This window comes from Equus asinus, chromosome 3, assembly GCF_041296235.1.
Source record: "Equus asinus isolate D_3611 breed Donkey chromosome 3, EquAss-T2T_v2, whole genome shotgun sequence".
Classification (NCBI taxonomy): Eukaryota; Metazoa; Chordata; class Mammalia; order Perissodactyla; family Equidae; genus Equus; species Equus asinus.
Window position 1 is genome coordinate 101,664,170 of NC_091792.1, and position 21,047 is coordinate 101,685,216.

Below are 21,047 nucleotides of genomic sequence, written 5' to 3' on the forward strand. Positions count from 1 at the left end.
TCAGCCCAATGGAGTCATTAAATAGAAGACCCTGGTTCTCTACATTTTGAAGGTCCTAGCAGGCTGAAGGCAAGAGCGATAACCTTGGGCTTTTGCTTCTTCAGGCTATTGCTGGAACAACCTTTTGCCAGTTAGTTCTCTTGTTGTCAGAGCCCTTTGCGAATCTTGCCCTGTCCTCAACAGGTATGATCAAACTTCTTTTGAATCTTTTTTTCAAATGAAGTCTTACAGAGAGCCTTAATGCAGATACCAGATACAAGTGTTGTTTTATTATATTAAACATAATACTTTAATTATATTTGCATATCCATAAACATGGATAATTGCATAAATCCAAATTTATAATGTTTACTTATTTATAATACAAGTCAATGCATCTACATGAAAAGAACCCCCTACACTGAAATCAGGATAATTAATAACAATGATAACCAAGATTTGTTGAGTGCTTAAGATGTGCTGGGCACCGCCCTGCATGCGTTACATGTATTAGCTCTTTAATTCTTTCAGCAACGCTATGATTAGTTATTACACCTATTTTACAGATTGTAAACTCAGATAACATCAGAGAACGTCAATAACATATCCGCAGTTACTTAGTGGCAGAACTGAGATCTCAACTCTAGGTTTTCTCCTTCCACGGACCCCATCTTACTCACTATATCACATACTGCCTTTCATGCTGGCACACAGACTTATGTGATAATGATGAGAATGATAACCACATCATTACACCACCACCTAATATTTGTTTCACCTGACATTTATTTAGTTCTCGTTCCCTATGTGCAGGCTCTGTGCTAAGTTCTTTGAACACTTTATCTCATTGAATCCCCACTGTTGTCCTATGAAGTAGGTTCTGTTGTGCTGGTTATTGAGGCAATAGATTGTAGTGGCTCTGAGCTTGGTCACACTGCCTGAATTTGAATCCACCACCTCCTTGCTGAATGCCCTTACACTAGTGCAAACTTCACAGGACTGCTGTGAGAGTTTGATGAGACACGCAGAGCCCTTGCACACTGCCTAGCACCACGGGAAGCACAGATCAGAAGCTGCAAATTTTTGCTAGGCTAACTTTGTAATCTCAGGACATTCCTCAATCAGAAATGACAAGAGAAGTTTCAAATGAATATCTGTTCAAAGATGAAGGAATCTTGCTGTACAACTTAACACATTAGTCGTTTCCAAAGGGTAAGACGTTGGTATATCGCTTTGAGAGTTTTTAATTATAGTTTTAAAAACATTGTGGATGCATTTCTAAAAAGTTACTTGAATCAAATGATTTGAGGGACCCCTGGATTACCTCCCAGGAACTTTAGGGTTCTTCGGAACCTAGTTTGAAAACTGCCATTAAGATGGTTATCCTTCAGGACTCTAAGCTTCCAGGTGACCTCCCTGTTCAGCCCCTCCTTACCTCTCTCACTAGCCTGTATCTTGACCAACTTGCCCCCAATTCCTGCTTCCAGCAGCCAAGTTCTTTTTCTGAACCACTCAGCACAGACCTCTGTGCCTCTTACCTGTGCTTCAGCCGAAGCTTAACTCCTCCTGACCACGCTGCTTTCCTGTGCTGGGGGTTAGAGGTGAGGTGCTCTGGGCCGAAGGAGTCAGAGGTGCCAGTGTCTGCAGGGCCCGGGTCTGCACACGCATCTCTGGGAAAAATGGGAAAACAGCAAGTTGAGCATGATTGTGTTCATGGGCAGGGGGCACAAACGGATCCAATAAGAAAAATGTGTGAAAATTAACCCTAGAGATACAAAGCAGCACAGCTCGGTGCAGAGTTCTAAGCTTGCACCCACCAAGGTTCTCCCCTCGAAAGGCAGTGGATCTGCTCTGAGGGCTCCATCCTTTCCCACCTATGTTTGTGTGAAGCAATAAAGTGTACCTCCCAATCTCAGAATACTAGAGTTCACAACCAAAGGGGAAGAAAGATGCATTAACTGTTATGAAGTTAACTCCCCTATAATTTAGTATCCATTGGTCCATTGGTAAGTGAAAAATTGGACTCACAGAAGCTAAGTGTCAGGCGAGGTGGCTCCCTGAGACCCAGCCCCTGCCGCCTCACTTCTCAGTTTACTGTAAGGAGAGCGATCTCCAAGTGGAGCAGCCCTTGCTCTGTTCAGTGGGTGGCAGCTCAGAAGCACATGCCAACTCTTGAGGCTGAGCTATTTCAGATTGTTGGGATTCCACTGTGCTGGAGGCAAACCTTTTGTGAGTCCATTGAAATCCACCCTCCTACCCCTGGTCCCTAACACCATCCCCATAACTCTTTTCCTCCACACACTCCCAGGGAGTCAGAGAAAAATTTTAAGCCCAGCGTGGCCAACGAGTTCCGCCATGGGAACAGGCGTATTTCTTCTCCCTAGGAGAGTCTCGGATTCCGAATTTCCAAATGCCCCAACTGTATCCTTAAGGCCCCCTCTTGATCAGACTGTCCCCTGCATCACGCTCTGAAGGTCTGCCATCATTCCACTTCGCTGGGTGCCAGTGGTGTGTTTTCAATGCCTGTCTTCGAGGATCTTTCTAAGCCTCTGAGAGCCGACTGGTGTAATCAGGACTCTGGGGAAGGCACAAATGCATGCTGTCCGGCCCCTGCATAAGCCTGGGCTGAGGGGATGGCATTACCAAATGACTGTTGATTTCTTTTTATTTCAGGACACAGAGGGCGATGACCAGGGGGTCAACAGGGAGTCTCCCTCTTTCATGTTTACCTTGGTTTTCATCTAAGCTAAAGTGTTTATCTTTACCTTAGTTATCTCTAAGCATCATCACCTTCCTCTGTACATGACTTTTCTCACCAAATTTAGGATTCCTGGCTTTTAATACATTCAGTATAACCCTAGTCTTGAAGTCTGAAGCCCTGGTTGAGGTTCTGTCACTTATGAACTGAGCGACATCAGAGCCCCGGGCTCCTCATCTGTGAAGTGCGTACGAGGTTAGGAGCCCGGCTCTGGAGTCAGCCTCTCTGAGTTGGAGTCCTGGCTCTACCCACTGACCAGCTCTGTGACTCTGTCCTCTCTATGCCTCGGTTCTCTCATCTTGGGAGTGGGTGCAAAAGAACAACTGCTTTCATAGGTTGTTGAGAAACTTAACTAATACAGGTAAAGCACTTAGAACAGAGCCTGGCAGATATTCAGCACTCGGCTAATTAGCCATTATTATATACCTATCTTGCAGAGTTCCTATAAAGTTTCTAGATAATGTCGATTAACTGCCTGGCATACTGCCTACACATGCTATATGCTTAATTAACTAATTATTTTCATTATTGTCTTAAATAGTACCTTCATTTTAGAGCTCCTTTGAGCTAAGATGTTACATAAAATAGACGCAACTACAAAAGACCTAAGTTATATTGGAAGTAATAGCAAGAAGAGCCTTGGCCCAAGAGTTAACACATCAAAGCCTTTTGCAGAATTCATCACGTGGTCTCCAATTAGGACTTCCCATACAGCCCTCAGGGGTACCGACCCCCATGGCCATCTGGCTTAAGCTGAGGCAGAAAGAATATTCAAAGGAAGCTCATCACCAAATACAAGAATGTAAAGATGACAGGAACGTAACAGCACACCTAAGACCCCCCTATTGGTACAGTCCATTATGACCAGCAAGCTTTCCTTTCCAGCTCCCTTCCAGAGCCTGCTGCTGTCTGCTGGGAGAAAACAATGAGGCCAGGCCTGAGCTTGCACAAAACTTTTGTGGCATTTAATAACTTCCTCATTTTTTGCCTAAACCACAATCATTAGTTCTGTCCTTTCTGCACAGTGGCTGAGCCCTTTTCTCTTTCCCTTCCCATTCTCTCTTCCTTGGAGGCTCCGAGGGACGGAAGGTCCAGAGGTGCAGGCTGTCACAGTGAAGGACGGGCAGGAAGAGCAAAAGCAGGCAAGTGGGAAAGAGAGGGAAGCATGAAGAAATGAGACCATCTCATCTTTTTAAGGATTTCTTTTTTTTTTTTTTTAAAGATTGGCACCGGAGCTAACATCTGTTGCCAATTTTCTTTTTTTTCCTCTTCTTCTCCCCAAAGTCTCCGGTACATAGTTGTATATTCTAGTCATGAGTGCCTCTGGTTGTGCTGTGTGCGATGCCACCTCAGCATGACTTGATGAGCAGTGCCACGTCTGCACCCAGGATCTGAACCAGCAAAACCCTGGGCCGCCGAAGAGGAGTGTGCGAACTTAACCACTCGGCCACGGGGCCGGCCCCCTTTTTAAGGATTTCTAATGCATGCTTCTTTTCAACCCTAGGAAAGCAGACATCAGCACCCCAGCACTGCCCTCCATGGCCACACATTGTCCTGCCACCTCCAGCGAAACAGCTGAGGTGTTCATAAAACCTGTATTGCTTGTTGCTGACTGCAACCCCTAGGCTAAGTCACGGCACAGCGCCCCTGCTAGTCTTCCCCTCCCCCACCCTGGCTGGGCCGGCTCCGGAGGCCCCTGAGTGGGCTCCCCGGATGCATTACACCAACTAGGAAACAGGCTGGAGAGAGCGTAGGAGGAATCACCAGCACCCAGAGCACAGCTTTTCTGCCTTAAACTCTTTCTGGAATAACCTGGACAACAAATAAATATTTTTAAACTCGTATGTTCTAATGAAAAGAAATTCCATAGTGAGTCTAGGTAGAAAAGGAGTCCTGAAATGAGCGTTCGGAAGGCTGCTGTCCCAGAAGCCCCCACCTGGAACGGTCCCTTCGCCCTTCTCTCCCCCTGCCAGTTATCTTATCTGTACACTGAACTCCGGCTGTCTCTGGAATGCACATTTTCCCACCCACCTGAGGTTACTATGCTACCTGCCTCAGGACAGACTGAAACTGACCAAGTCTGCAAAGTGCTCTGATCGCATCAGGAAATGGTGCCCCATTAGTGCCACTAGACTGGGGCAGATTACTCCAAGTCTTTCCTATACAAGGCTATGCGTGCTTTCCCACATGTTATCATTTATTCTCCTAACTTCTCCAGGAAGGCGAGAACGATGGGCTTCTTTTAGCCCCATTTTCCAGATGAACAAACTGAGATACAGGGAGCATCTATATCTTGGCTCAAACCACACACAGAATCATACTCACTTGGGACTAAAATCATGGATGACTACTCAATCTTCTTTCTTTCAGTTTTGCAGTTTCAAAACTTTTCAGTTTATGTCACAAATTCTGTAGGCCTTGGAATCATTAACCTAGATTTGGTCAGAATGGGTGAAGAATGGTGATGATGGGGCCATTAATTAAACATGCTACCAAATGAGCTTATTTTTACTTAAAAGATACTCAGAGGTACATAATTTTACTTAAAGATACCCAAAGATACATTGTAGGAGCCTTGGAATCAATGAAACAGCTTCAAATGAAAAATACTGGAATAAATCATTGGGCTCTCCAGGCTTATGGGGCTACTTCCAGATCTGTAAAAGCATTTACCCCCTTCTGGCTTAGCCACACTCATCCTTCAGGTTTCAGGTTGGACATCGATTCCTCTGTGTGTAAGTCAGGGTTAGATGACCCCTGCCGTGCCAGCAGAGGGGCACACTGGCTATAATGTGCATTTCAAAGAGAAATTCACACCATCTTCTGGGACCACCTATTTGTGCCCCTCTCTTCCACTACTTGCTCAGCAAAGGCAAGCAGGCCAGCTTGCTGCCTGACACACAGAGTTGCTCGATAAAAATCTGTTGAACAAATGAAGTAATGCTAAATATTCAACAGAGCTGTAACTTTTCTTCCCTCCTATCTCCTTTTAATTCACAAATAACTTGCTGGCAAAACTAATGAAACGTTTTTGAGGGCTGTTTTTATATTTTTCTTGTTGCTCTCCAGTCTCAGTATCACAAACTATGAGTGAAGAAATGGCAGTCAAAACTGACTTGAGGTGGTTTAGCAGGGGCTAAAAAAATTATTGTGAGTTACAATCCCAGTATCATCTTTCTTCCCTACATAGTCAAGAAACAAGAAATCCAGGCCAACCACCTATATATTTCTATTTCCTATGATGAGAACATTCATATTCTCACCCCTATTTTTTTTTTTTTATTTTGAGGAAGATTAGCCCTGAGCTAACTGCTGCCAATCCTCCTCTTTTTACTGAGGAAGACTGGCCCTGAGCTAACATCCGTGCCCGTCTTTCTCTGCTTTCTATGTGGGATGCCTACCACAGCATGGCGTGCCAAGCGGTGCCATGTCTGCACCTGGGATCCGAAACAGCGAACCCCGGGCCGCCGGAGCAGAATGTGCACACTTAAATGCTGCGCCACCGGGCTGGCCCCCTCTCCCCTCCTAATATTCACAACTCTTGAATATGTACTGATTGCTTTACTATTTAGTATTTTAACAGAGTCGTTAACTGCTCTCTGAACGGAGTTTCAGCCAATAGCACAAGAAAAAGTTCCAGATCATTCTGTTCCTGTGGCTCTCTTGAACACCATGAAAACTGGGGAAGGACTGGGGACTGGAGTGAGAGCCATTAAGGAGCTGGGCCAGGCTTATTAAAATGGTCTCTCCAGATCCCTGTAATTCCTGGTTTCTGTTGAGTTTAAATAGTTATCCTTTGTCCTTTGTGGGAGCTGGGGGTGGTGGCAGAAGGAACCCTATCTCCTTGGCATGGACCGTTACAACCTTAGGGAAGTGCTTGACTCATCTGTTAGAATCAGCAATTTCTTCCTTTTTGCTGTGTTTTGTCCAGGAGGATTAGGGTTGGGGTTAGGGTTAGCTTCTCCATTGGCCAATTTCATTCCTGTCCCCTTCAACCCAATGTCTATCCAGCAGCTAGCACAACCTTTAACAAATGTGAGTGGATCATGTCATCCTCTAATAAAACCGTTGTGTAGCCTCCCCCTGCACTTTGGCTAAAATCTAAGCTCCTTCATTCGGCCCGTGAGGCCTCCAGTGACCTGGCTCCTGCCCACCCTTAAACATCGCCTCTCTCACTCCGCCCTCACCTCACTGGCCCGCCTTGAGCTCCCCAAGCCCGCCAAGCTCTTCACTTTCACACATGCTGTCCCCTCCACTTGGAACAGTCTTCCTCCCAGTTCTTCCCTTGGCTGGCTCCTCCTCAGCCTTCTGGTCCCAGGTAGAACATCGCCTCCTCTGAGACCGCCTCACCTCCCACAAATAGTCTCTTTCCTGGCACCCGGTCTTTTCCTTCACTGCACTTATGGCCGCATGTGATCATTTATTGGCACGTGGTCTGCTTCCTCTGCCAGACAGTAAGCTCAGCGAGGTCAGGGCCCATGGCTGGCTTTTTTTCAGGTTTGTATTTTTAAACCACTACAGACCCAGGGCCTAGCACAGTGAGTGGCTCATGCTAGGCACATAATACAGGCTTAGAGAATAAATCATACGGGACTGTAAAAAGCGTAACTGTGTGACGCATCCAAAATGGAGCTCGAGACCCTTGAACTCAAAGGCATCAAACTGTGTGTAGTACATATTTTGGGGAAGGTGGGATCTCTCTTCTTTTAGTCACTTTCTATATTAGGTCGTGAGTCAATTTCTTTGTGGAAAAGGAATTCAGTGCTAACTTTTGTCCCTGTCATCAGCAGCTGGCTTCCACAGAGGAGAGAGGACTGGTGCCGAGGGATCATGGCCCAGCCCTTTGACAAACAGTTGGCACAGCTCAGTGCAGTTTTGCTGCCTTCTGTTTCGAAGCAGCCAGAATGCTTTTTGAGATTAAGCAGATGGAAGTGCATTTACACAGGGCTAAGTGTCCTCAGAACCCTTTGAAGAAATTCCTCTGGAGTTATGCTGGCTGCATGTGTGCACTCGTTTTCATAATTCGCCTTATGAAAAGTGGCATTCTTGGTTTCCTGTGTTTCTTTTGACTTTTTATCCTGCTCCGTGTCCTTCAGGCACGATGCTGGCCTTATTATCATCTCCAATCCTGTTAGCAGGTCTCTAGTGCCATCGCCAGAGGCTCCCCAGCAAGTTCCCCTTCAGTCTCCTGGAGGTGGAGAAGGCCTGGATTCTCAGCTTCTTCAGTGTCTGGAGGGAGACTTTTAAGAACTGCCCTTGGGTACAGATTTCTGTTCTTAGCTCCACGTAGCTGTTCTTCACTTTCTGATGACTGAACACTGATCAAAGGTTTCACAGACATTCTCAGTGGATCGATCGCCCTTTCTTTAAAGGCCCCTTGTTCCTATTTGTTCATAGCTATATATTTAGACATCACCTTCCGAGTCACTCCTTTTATGCTTTTTTAATCATTACTTACCATCTAGGAAGCTCACTCTGCATTCCTTCAGGCCTGTATCCTATCTGGTGCTTTCCATCACAGGTATGCCGCTTACTCATACTTAAACACCTCTCTGCCTCGCGGCTCCCCCACCCTGGTCTGGCAGCTTGGTTATTACAGAAGGGCCACACGTAACTCTTCAGCCGTGTGTAGATGTGATTCGTATGTCTCAGATGTGTCCATTTATACCTCCTGCTCTTGCTGCTGCTGTTTCTCAGTTGATTTCCCTGAAACCACCCAAATGGATCCACGTGTACAATTTATAGCACTGGCATTTAGCATATTTCTGATTCTTTTGAAACCACATGCTCAGCTATCTCCAGATCTTAGCCAATGACCTCTACGCCAGCCTCGCACAAAGACTGGAAAAGGGTGGGTATGGGAAAAAGCCAAATGACTAGGCAAATCTTTTAACCTACCTAACAAATATTTAATCTGCTACAGATTTATTTTTGACTTCAATCTCTTTACCCAATGAGCCCTGAGACATAGCCGGCCCAAAGCAAGTGCATGAAGAAAATGAAGGGCCCTCATGCAAGAGCTTACGGTTAAACTGATGTCTTCAACACTGGAGGGTATGGACCTACCTACAAACACTCAGAGCCTGACCTTAAATCACCCCTGATAAGTGGCAGGTTGTCTAACGTATATGGACAATGTGGACTCTGGAACCACCTGCTCGGGTTCCTATTGGGGCTCTATTACCTAGTAGGTATTTGACCTTGGGCAGGTCACTTAAACTCTTGTGCCTCAGTTTCCTCCTCTACAAAATAAGGACGATAATAATAGCACCTGAATCAAAGGGTGCTTATGAGGCTTGAATGAATCAGTATGTATAAAGCACCTAGAATAGTACCGGGCAATAAATGTTAATTTCTTACTAATAGAACGGAAATTTACATTTATTGAGCACACAGTATTGCCACATATGTACTTTAAAAACACTTATTCAAGGGCCGGCCTGGTGGCACAGCAGTTAAGTTCGCATATTCTGCTTCGGTAGCCGGGGGTTCACTGGTTGGGATCCTGGGTGCGGATCTACACACTGCTTATCAAGCCATGCCGTGGCAGGCGTCCACATATAAAGTAGAGAAGATGGGCACAGATGTTAGCTCAGGACCAGTCTTCCTCAAAAAAATAAAAAATAGGGGGCTGGCCCCATGGCCGAGTGGTTAAGTTCGCACGCTCCGCTGCAGGCGGCCCAGTGTTTTGTTGGTTCGAATCCTGGGAGCGGACATGGCACTGCTCATCAGACCACACTGAGGCGGCGTCCCACATGCCACAACTAGAAGCACCCACAACGAAGAATATACAGCTATGTACCGGGGGGCTTTGGAGGGAAAAAAAGTAAAATCTTTAAAAAATAAAATAAAGAAAAGAAATAAAAAATAGAAGAAAAACACTTATTCAGTTATTCTTATCATTTGAGACAGTGAGGATCCTCATTTTATAGATAAAGAAAGCAAAATGAAATAAGACAAGTAGAGAGGGGTCTGGTCAAAGGCCACGTCCTCTCTACTCCACCCCTCATTCAATGTCTCTGAGGATCACTGGGCTTTAAACACTTTTCTCTCAGGCATCGGCCATATGCCAAGCCATGCAGGCCTGTCATTTCTTCCACATCACCCTTTTGCCACTCATGTGAGACAAAAATATAAGCATAAAAACAAAAGACCAGCAAATATACCAGAATGTCACTACTGAGGGATAAGATTATGGGTGATATATTTCTTCTCTTTCTCTACATCTTGCAAATTGTTTACAATTAACATTTATCATTCTAATTATCAGAGAAAGTAAATTAGCCTTTTTTCCCCCTAACTAGAATGAGTCTCAGAGTCTAATTTCTCCATATTTTTAAAGGAAAATCTTTGTTGGGGAATGGAAGCGGATATATCTATCCTGGGAGCAAATTTGGGCAGTGGATAGACTTCATGCTAGTGGCGGGTTACTTTGGGAACTCCAGCAACTGCTGAAAATACTCATTGCAGGAGGAAGCAGGATTTCTGGGAAACCAGGATCAGTAGAGGGAGATGAACACCTCCTGAGAAAATTCAGCCTCCACCTGCTCTCTTCCTTTTTAGTGTTCCAAAGAACCTTGCAAGTCTCTACAGCGAACCATAATAATTCTTTACTTTGATGTCATCCATTATAGATTGAAGGTACCTTCCATACATTATACCATTTGGCCCTCATAATAATCCTAGAGTACAAGTAGACCAGGTATTATTTATCCCTACTTAATTATTTATCCCTATTTAACAGATGTAGAGACAGCCTCACAGAGAGACAGTTACTTGCTCAAGTTCAGGTCTTGTAAGCTACACGACTGGCACATGAAGCCACGGTCCTTAACTCTAACTTTTATACTCTCTCTTATTTTACGCTGCCTTTGAATTCTACAATCCTAAATCCATCGACACAGATGACAAACATTTAATAGCAAAGCTCCTTTAAAGGGAAAGCTTCTTCAGAAGAAAGCAGAAAGTTATCGAAATTCAGATGGGACCCCTCTTCAGCCCTAGCCCAAATGTCCCCAAACCTAGAGAAATGATGATGCCAGATTTTGAAGAGCTCCCACCCTTAGCCCTGCCATGCAGGCTGCATTTCTGCTCCTGAGTCAGAACTTCCTAACAGTGGTCACTCTGCCCAAATGACACATGACATGTTTCATGCTGAGACTCACAGCCCACTTCTATCCCCAGCCCAATCATTCGCTCAATCGACAATCGCTAAGAGTCAACCATGGACCACCCAATGGATTTGGCACTGGGACTGCAATGGTGGCAAAATAGACACGATTCCTCCCTTTGTGGAATTACAAATTAATGGGCAAGACAGGCAAAATAATCGTACAAATATATAATTACAAATGATGATGAGTGCTAGGGAGAGAAAGTACATGAGACCACAAGAGTGGTCCACACTCAGCACACCTCCCTCTCCTTTCCATTCATTGTCTCACGCTGTCTGTAGATATGCTTGTTTCCCTCCATTCACATGCTTCATGGAGGGCAGGGATCAAAGCAGCAGTCCCAGAAGTTCTAATTACCTTATGGAGTGTTCCGAGCCAGGCCACAAGCTAAATTATTACCTGCACAGCTTATTGTAATCTTCACAACCAATCCTCAAAGGGAGGTACATCCCTACTTTACAGATGAGGAAAGAAACTCAGAGAAGCAGAGGAAATTGCTCAAGCTCTCCTAGAACCAGAATGTGAATCCAGATCTGGCTGACCACAAAGCCTGTGTTCCTAACCACTACGCAATACTCTCAATCTTACTGAATTTCTCTTTCCTTCCTTGGCCAGGTGTGGTACTCTTCCAAGAGATGATGTCCAATAAATATTTGCTTAATAAAAATATGCTATGGGTGGACATTAGGCCAGCTTTCTGGTGGGCTCCCTGTAGTTGTCTACCCTATCTTGTCTAGATAGGGATCACTGTCTTCCCAGAATGAAGTTCTGTTGCTGATGCTTTGCCTGGACCACATCAGTGCGCTGTTGGTCTGCTAGGGCAGATGGGGAGGGGTGCACAGAATATAATGCAACCAATGCCGAGTCCATCAGATGAAACAGCAAAGGGCATGTGAAATGATCTTGACATCCTGCATCATGGGAGGCTTATGGAAGGGTAAGGTTGGGGCCAAAGAGAAAACATCCCAGTCCCAATTCCTATGACATACCTCTCCCAGGCCACAGTGCGTGGTGTAGTACCAGCAATGACCTCTAGAAAAGCATGTTGGAAAGGATCTACTTGTGAGAGGAAAGGGAGAGGGAGAGGGAGCGAGAGCGCTTGAGAGAGACAACAGCAACATGGCGGAAGTAACACAGCAAAATAAATTTGTTAATACATCCTCCCCTATTCCCACAAAACATTAGGAAAAAGGCATTTGGATGGTTAAACAGATACCAAAAATGTCCATACACGCACACACTATTATAGAGGGAAAGAGTACTAGATCAGCACCCAGGAGACCCACACCAGGTTGTTGTACAGGAGTTTTAGGATTCCTTTTACCCTTAAAGGCCTACGAAAAGAGAGCATAAATAACAAATCCCAGGTGAGAAAACATAACTGCTGAGTACCTCCACCCACAAGTGATGAGCACTCTCTACACGCAGGCTCCAGGTTGGAATCTGTGTGGCATAAAAGACAGTTTCTGACCTCTAGTCCCCCTGGAAAGACACACAGGATTTGGAGCCAGACGGACCTGGGTTTCAATCTGAGCTCTGCCAGTCCCTGGTCACTATTCTCTCTGAGCCTCAGGACCTCATCTGTAAAATCGGGACAGAGTATTAGCTGTCTGGTAGCATTGCTATGGGACCCAATGAGCCTGACACATGATAACCTACAAAATAGGAATTACTACCCTTCAGTCAAAGTGGTCCATCTGAGAGAGATGAATATGGGAAGCCGCCCAAGGGGTGTAAGGGGATGGTGGTCTAATCATGGGCTCTTTAATTCCTTAAAAAGGGAAACTGCAAATGTCCAAAGCATTTGGGGAAGGATATAAGTATTTAACTCCGGAGTGGAGGGTTTTTGCATACAAGAACAGGAAACATGAGGCACTACCTGGGCCCCTTAGGAAGGACAAGCACAGAGGACAGAGCAACTGGTGTGAAAGAAACAGTTGCTCAAGCAGCAACAATGACAGAATTAGCCTGAGGAATTCTAGATGCCTCCTCTCACTCGAGGGAGCCTCAGGCACTGAGCGGGGATGGCATGCCAGTGAATGTATCTGCATGGCTGTTTTAAAAACATAACGAGGGGTCAGCCCCGTGGCCAAGTGGTTAAGTTCGTGTGCTCCGCTGCAGGCAGCCCAGTGTTTCGTTGGTTCGAATCCTGGGAGCAGACATGGCACTGCTCATCAAACCACACTGAGGCAGCGTCCCACATACGACAACTAGAAGGACCCACAACGAAGAATATACAACTATGTACCGGGGGGCTTTGGGGAGAAAAAGGAAAAAAATAAAATCTTAAAAAAAAAAAATTAAAAAATAAAAATAAAAACATAACGAGGGGCAGCCCAGTGGCGCAGTTCGCACGTTCCCGCTTTGGCGGCCTGAGGTTCACTGGTTCGGATCCCGTGTGCGGACATGGCATCGCTTGGCAAGCCATGCTATGGCAGGCGTCCCACATATAAAAAGTAGAGGAAGATGGGTATGGATGCTAGCTCAGGGCCAGTCTTTCTCAGCAAAAAGAGGAGGATTGGCAGCAGACGTAGCTCAGGGCTAATCTTCCTCAAAAAAAAATAACGAGTTTGGGCCCAGTTTTTTTGAGCCCCAGGAATCCTCCCACTTTGGGCTCTGAGGCAAGAGACCCCTCCCCTCCTGCCCGCAGGAAGAGGTAGAGGGACTGTGGCTCTGGAAGGTCCCTGGGGTCGCAATGTGATCTGTGGGAGCCAGGGTTTCTCTCTCCCATCTGCATGCAAATAAGGTGCTCCTGTCCTAGACCTGCCTAGAGAAGAAGGGTGGACATTAAAAATGTAAATGGAGATTGTCATTCATCAGGAGAAAATAGGTTCCTTGCTAAATTTGGCATCAGCTGAGGAATCTTAGCAAAAATGAACTCACCCCCTTGTTTGTGAGGGAGGCCTAATCCTTACTTTGCCCAAGAGGATTATTGGGTCTTAGAAAGAAACTCACATGCACTTTTTTTAAGCTCGTGCCAACTGCATTTGTGTCCACAATATCCAAGATTCGTTCTGCTTTTTAGGGTAGATAATAGACATTCCATGCTATTTAAATGCCTCCAAATCTCAAACCTAAATGTTTCCAACCTTTGCTATTACCCAAAGCGGGACTCTCACTCCTAAGCTTTCCCCAGCTGTTGCTTTATATTCTTTAGAAGCACAGTTTAAATGGAAGGCAAGGTACCAAAATGCAGCCAATTTACGGAAAAGTAATTGCAGTTTACAATATACCTTTTCAGGTGTTTGTATCTATGGTTCCATGGGCTGAGTTTCTACTTATCCCCATCATTTTTCCTTTCTTTTGGTTACTATAGGGTTAGTGTAATGCAATCTGGAGTTCTTTTTTTTTTAATCCTGTAGGTCTCTGCTCACCCCAACACTATTCACTCCTCTCAGGGAATTCTGGACTCACCCATTACGTAACACAAAAGTAGGACTACAGAATCCTTATCTTTAGTTTAGCATGGCACTCTCAAAACATCATTTAAAAATATTACAAATTGGCAGCTGTTTTGGGCTTTACAAACTATTTTTACATAACAAATTTAATCCTCATAGCAAACCTATGAATTGTTCTTCCCTTTCACAGAAACAGAAAGTGAAGGACAGGTAATTTAAACAAGTTGCTCAAGATCACAAAGAAAGTGGTAAAGCCAGGACCCAACACATTATGGGGCCCCAAAGCGCGCCCAGAACCAGCTTCGGATCCAACAGTCGCATCACCTAAGGGCTTAGATGTCTGCAGGCTGAAAGAGCTCTAGAAAAGAGCGCTGCCTTATCCCAGGAGGAGCACAACTCTCCCAGCACTGTCTTCCTCAGGAGTGGGATTTTTCGTGGTTTCTATTGGTAACTACTTCTCCTTATTCTCACCACAGGGGACGGTAGTTACAATTCCTGTTTCAACTCTGGGGCCAATTCGACCCCAGATAAGAAGGAATTTAGGTCTCCAAACAGTATCTTAGGAGACAGCTTCAAGACAAACTCATAGAGGTCGTGTTCTCCTCCTGAACCTCAAGTCCCCACGCTCTCCTCTAGCTTCCAGGGCCTGCCTGGTCTCCCCGGCTGGATGAAACCTGCCTTTGATACCAATTCCTTCCAGACCAGAGCTTGACCTTGTTAATGTCGACTACCCCATAAACCGATGACACTGGGAAGAAAAGCTGAAGGGAAAGTAGGTTGGGAAGTGAGTGATCATTTTTATCCGACTGGGCAGAGCAGGTCCTTCCCCCTCTGCTGGGCACTAACACACAGAAGGAGCCGGCATCAGGCAGGAGTTTGGCAGGTCATGGGGCAGGCAGGCCAGGCCAGCCTAGAGCAGGAAATATCCTGTGAGCTGTGTATCGCCCCTCGTCTCCCCTCTCATTATAACCCCAACACATCAAGCCTGGGAAAGGTACAGAATTCACGATAAAGAGAAGGTACTGGACTGTGACCCCATGTCACGAATCCAGTGGTGGATCGGTGGCCTCCGCCCCAGCCAGACCTGGCTCAGTAGGGGAGGCAGCCTCCTCTCACTAAGGCATTCCAGCTGCTAGTGGTGAAGAGGTAACCATAGAAACCGACACAAAGGGCTTAACGTTGAAGGAAAGAGGCTGGAGGCGATGGTGAAGAAGCAGAGAGGGACTTCAAGTGACAGTCCTGCAATTCTCCTAACTTTAGCCATGCCCGTCTATTGTGAGTCAGACTAAAAGACAAGTGAAGCTTGCATACAGCAAAGCAGCCTCGACGAGTCAGGGACAACCAGAGAGCTAAGAAAGACCTGTGTAGCTTCTTCCTCCAGATTTCTTCTCTCCCTTCAGAGAGCAGAGTTCTAAAACAGATTCATCTGCCAGTAATTTTGCCCTGAGATAATGTGGCTCACTTGGGTGGACAGAACCGGTACACAGTGACATTCCTTCAGATATGGTGCTGTAAGCTACCCTCTGCAAAGGGGCCCCTCCCCAAACCCCCTGGCTCCAGCCCACTGCCTCCAGCGGTACCTCCTCTGAATGCTTGGGGAGCTTCTGTAAATAGAGCTGGCACGACCTGGGTGGTTGAGGAAAGGGTCCTTAGATTTGAGCTGTCTAGCTGCACTGCAAAGGATAGGCTTGGATGTGGAGAATGTTAATATAGAGCATCTTGCACAAAAAAACAGGACTTTGTGAGGGAAGAATGGTATTAAGTGAAAAGGCTCATATCTAAATAGGAAATCATTGTCTGTCTATTTATTTAACTACATTTTCCCCTCAGGCATCTACAAATTATTTCAGTAAATTGGCCAATGTGATTCCCTATGTCTTCATTAAATCAACAGGGCTCTTTTTTTTTTTTTTTTTTTTTTAAATTGAGGAAGAGTAGCCCTGAGCTAACTACTGCCAATCCTCCTCTTTTTGCTGAGGAAGCCTGGCCCTGAGCTAACATCCATGCCCATCTTCCTCTACTTTATACGTGGGATGACTGCCACAGCATGGCTTTTGCCAAGCGGTGCCATGTCCGCACCCGGGATCTGAACCGGCGAACCCCGGGCTCCCAAGAAGCAGAATGTGGGAACTTAACCGCTGCGCCACCAGGCTGGCCCCTCAACGGGGTTCTTAACCTACCACCTGGAATTTATTTTTACTTAAACTTCCAGCTCAGGGCTCTCCAAAACCTGGGAGTTGAGGAAATGCCAATGGAAATGGAAAATACAAAGTACCTGGGGTCAATGGTTTCCTTTTCCTCTTACTTTGACAGGGCTCTGGAGCACATTTCTCACCTTGCCTTCCCTGCAAAGACCAAGATAATACTGCATCTATGTCAACCCTACAGGGCTTCACGAAGTCTAGGCCACATCCTAACAGGAGGCCTGGTTCTCCACATTTTTTGTTCACAAATCGACTTCTTAATTGGAGTCACTGGGGTAGGGGGTGGAGGACAATTCAGAGAGGGCCACTGACAGGAGGGCTTTTGAAGGCTGGCGAGAAAGAACCTGACAAGTTACTTAGCCCCTCTACTGCAACCCCACCGGGCCCTTGCATGCAGTCCATGAGGGGGGCACTGGCGCCACTTATTGGTGTTACTTTCTCCCTGCAGTAATTAAATCTTAAAAATAATTTTACCTAAAAGGGAAAAGTAACTGACATCTATTACTAACCTCATCAGTTGAGAGGCAGGATCTTGTGGGGTTCTAATCCTGGCACCCCTATGCCCTCAGCAAGCAATTTAATTTCCTCCAAGTTTCCTCACCTTTAAAGCTGACTAATAAAGTAGACAGTGCCTACACTTCATAAGAGAGAAAGAAGGATACAAGGAGTTTCAGACAGCGCTTGACTCTTGGCAAGTACCCGATAAATAGTAGAAATTAACACCCACCAGGTGCCAGCCTTTTACTTTTTCATGTATTTCATCATTTAATCCTTATAACAGCCTTAATCTGGTAAGTGTGAATACCTCTTTCAAGGTAGTATTATCACCATTTTGCAGATGAAGAAACTCAAGCATAAGGAATTTAAGAACTTGCCCTAAATTCTTAGTAGGAAGCAGAGCTCAGATTCAAACCTAGGTGGTGTCTCCAGTCTAAGACCTTTCCCTATGCTGAACTGCGTTTACAGAAGACCACACTGTTGTCACTGTTGTTATTTTCAGTCAGGAATAACAACAGAGAACCTCAGCAAGAAACTCTGAAGTCTAAGAAAATAGAACCAATGAAAAAGAAACAGGATGTTAAACCTCCACCATAAGCAGGAGGCTTTAAAAACAAAACAAAACAAAAACCCAGAAGACTAGCCTAAAACGGAGCCCTCTGCTCTCAAAAAATTCCAAGAGAAATGGATACACATTCACACGCCCGGTCAAGGCATCTATGAACCTTGAGTGTAAAATGTTTTATTATTCATCACTGAATTCCCAGAAACTAATCCGGTCTCAGTAAATGTTTGATGAATGTTTGCTGAATGAATTAAACCCACCCAACAACAAAATGCCTCTGTTGCAGTTGGCAAAGTATATAATGTCTAACCCAAACACTTTGTTGAACTTAAATAGTTGAAACTTAAAAGATTAAGTAAACTACTATCATATTTACCACTCTGTCCAAGGTATTTTACTGAAAATTCAAGTTATATAATTTGCCCCTTTAAAAAAAGCACAATATTAATTTGATAGAGATCAAGAGGTTCTTTCCCACCTCATCTTTGAAAAGAGGATGTAACATGTAAACCTTTCACCTGGATTTCCAGAGGATGCTGTGAGCCTAGTCTGGAAGTTCAGTTTAACTACTATCATTAAACCAGTCTTCAGAAAAAGAGGGGTTTGCCTAGTGGGTATTTCCTCTCTTTGGGGTTTACCTCTGTGGGCAAAGCGAAGCCCCAGTAGTATTTTGATCAAATAGGCAAGAACTTTAAATTCCCTACAATCTATTAAAATGAAGACACATATAATGCTAAGGCTATCAGTTAATACGTTACAAGATCCTTGATAACCTTAAATAAATGAGATGACTTTCACAGAAATTGCAAATAATTTTATCAACACCAAAAGCACTTATTATATTTATCACAGTGCATGGAATTATTAGCTGACATTTATTGAATTCTTACTAAGCTACATAGTTTCATTATCTAACTCAATCCTCACAACAGCCCCATGAAGGAGATGTTTTATTATCATCCAACATTTCAAGGCTTGGAGGCATTCAATAACTTGCCCGAGGAAATACACACCTAGAGGCAGAGGTGGGATGTGTACCTTTGTCTATCGCTAGAAACCAACTTCTTATTCTTCTAATTGAGCTAATGCTTTGCATACAATAAAATGCATCCATCTTCCGTGTTCAGTTTGATAGAATTTGATAATTGTGTATACCCACATAACCATCACTCAGAACAGGACAGAAAATATTTCTAATGCTCCAGAAAATCTCTTCTTATCTCCTTCCAGTCAATCCCCCAGAGGCAACCACTAACTTCTGTTGCCACAGATTAGTTCAGCCCGTTCTAGCACTTCATAAATAGAATTGCTTATGTATTCTTTTGTGTCTGGCTTCTTTCCGTCTAACATAATGTTTTTGAGATTCACCCGGGTGGCTGCGTATATCACCGAGTTCACTCTTTTGATTGCTGAGTAATATCCTGTTGTATGGATGTACCAGAGTTTATCCATTTTCCTGTCAAAGAACACAGGGTTGTTTCCAGTTATTGGCAATTATGAATAAGGTTGCCACGAACATTCAGTAAAAGTCTTTTTGTGGACATTTGTTTTCATCTATCTTGGATAAATAGATAAATAACTAGGCGAAGCAATATTGGGTCATAGGGTGTATATTTAACTTACAATAAACCTAAGGTCTTAACCCCTGTGCTCCCTCTGAATGGCACTAGCTTATTAACGTGTTTGATTTCTCCTCCTATATGACAAGTTTCCTGAGGGCAAAGAACCCATCTCCAGTTCCCGGGCTGCCTCCCACATGGTAAATGTTTGCTGAACAAATGAATGACCATTGTTCATACTCCTATCCCTTCTTCGGGCGTTGCTATAGCATAAGAAAACATGCGTGGCATGCATGGAGAAATATGACAAGACGAATGCTGTGAAGCGGAGGCCCTGCCCATCCAAGCAAAGTGAAAAACTGCCCAGCCAGGAGACTTGACTTTCCTTCTTTTTTTGACATAACCTTTCCTAGAAAGTGAACCCCTCCCAGAGATCCTGCAGGGAGAAAGAGGGGTGGCTGCTCCCGATCAAGTGACACTATAGAAAGGGAGGAAGGTGTCACTGCAATTGAGGTCACACAGTGGTTAGAATTACAGGATACTTCTGTCAAACGGGAGGGCAGAGGAAGCAGCAACCCATGAAATCCTGACCTGAAAAAAACCAGCAAAAGGGCAGCCCTGCTGGAGCCCAAGGGAACAGCCGCCAGTAGAAGTCACAGGAATACTTGGTTTTAATAAAAGTGCTACAAAGTTTCTACATGGAAAATGGAAAGTCAAGAATACATTTTGGGGAGAAAGGAAAATGGTGACATAAGTATGTAGCCAGAGTTAACACACAAGACAGGATACTGAAAGGAACTTTGGGTCCACAGTGAAGAAAGCTCTCAGGCTCACCATCCTTAGCTCAGAGGTTTATTACACACCCCGCTCCCGCCTTTGAGGCAGAACTTTTAATTCCCACGAATCGATTCATTCATTTACTTTAAATCACAGAACTTACACTGTATTCTATCTATAACTTCTTAGTTGATTTTCTATCCATCAATAGAAAAGGACTGGCAAATCCTAGCGATAATTTTAAATCTTTCTTCCCAAAGGAGAATCTTTGTTGTGCATAAAACAGGGCTCCGCCTCACACTGGACTCAGGTGCTTTGGGGGCAATCTTTATTTTCTTTGGTCCTAGGTTATTGAGGACTGAAGTATGTTTAGAATTCCTCAATTTGGGGTTCTGAGAGGTGACCTGGTCTTCCTTTATTCAGACAATGCTGCTCTGAAGCCATCCTAGGCAGATGGATGTTTATCCTATTCTTAAAATCTCCAGGGAAGTAAATTCTCTACAACATCCCTTGGTAACCTTCTCCAGGGTTTTATCAAGTGTATGGTGAGGAAGTTCTGATGTAAAAACCAATAAAAATATTAACCCTATGAGCCTAGCTACATGCACTGGAAAGGGGTATGTGTTTGGGCACTTTGCCTTAATGGTAAAGAGATGTATTTACAAAACAAGCTGTACAAACAGAAACCATTTGTCAGGAGCAGATGGGGGAAGTTGATTCAAGAGAAATTGCCACAATAAATTCTGCTCCATGAACCATGAACCATGTGAATAAGTTATTGTTGGTTATAACATTTTTTAAAGTACCAATTTATTTCCTTCTCAATTCCTAGTTTTAGTTTCTACACCAGGTTTGTGAACAATTTAAAAAATGTCCATAGCTGCAAAGTTTCAAATGACCAAGCTTCTACAAAAAACTAGGCATTAGCAAACAACATAAATGTCACTGTTATGAGTAACAGTTTACTTCTTTCTCGGTTCTGTATATTCTACCTTTTCTGCAATGATCATGTAATACTTTTATAATCAGAAAAAACATATCTTAAAAGATAACCATCGCAATTAATTAAAATGTAAACCAACTTCTGGTGAAATTATTTGGGGAAGCCTGACCAACAACCTTTTAATTGGAA

The 21,047-nt window shown here is 44.4% G+C and overlaps 1 protein-coding gene across 9 annotated transcripts in view; it reads right to left on the reverse strand.

The window, feature by feature from the left end:
- Positions 1-21,047, reverse strand: part of SHROOM3 (shroom family member 3) — a 263,254-nt gene that overhangs the window by 67,459 nt on the left and 174,748 nt on the right. For all 9 annotated transcript variants that reach the window (XM_070505588.1, XM_070505587.1, XM_070505586.1 and 6 more), the window contains one exon: positions 1,518-1,649. In XM_070505588.1, coding sequence (XP_070361689.1) covers positions 1,518-1,649 — 132 coding nt within the window. The remainder of the gene's footprint in view (positions 1-1,517; positions 1,650-21,047) is intronic.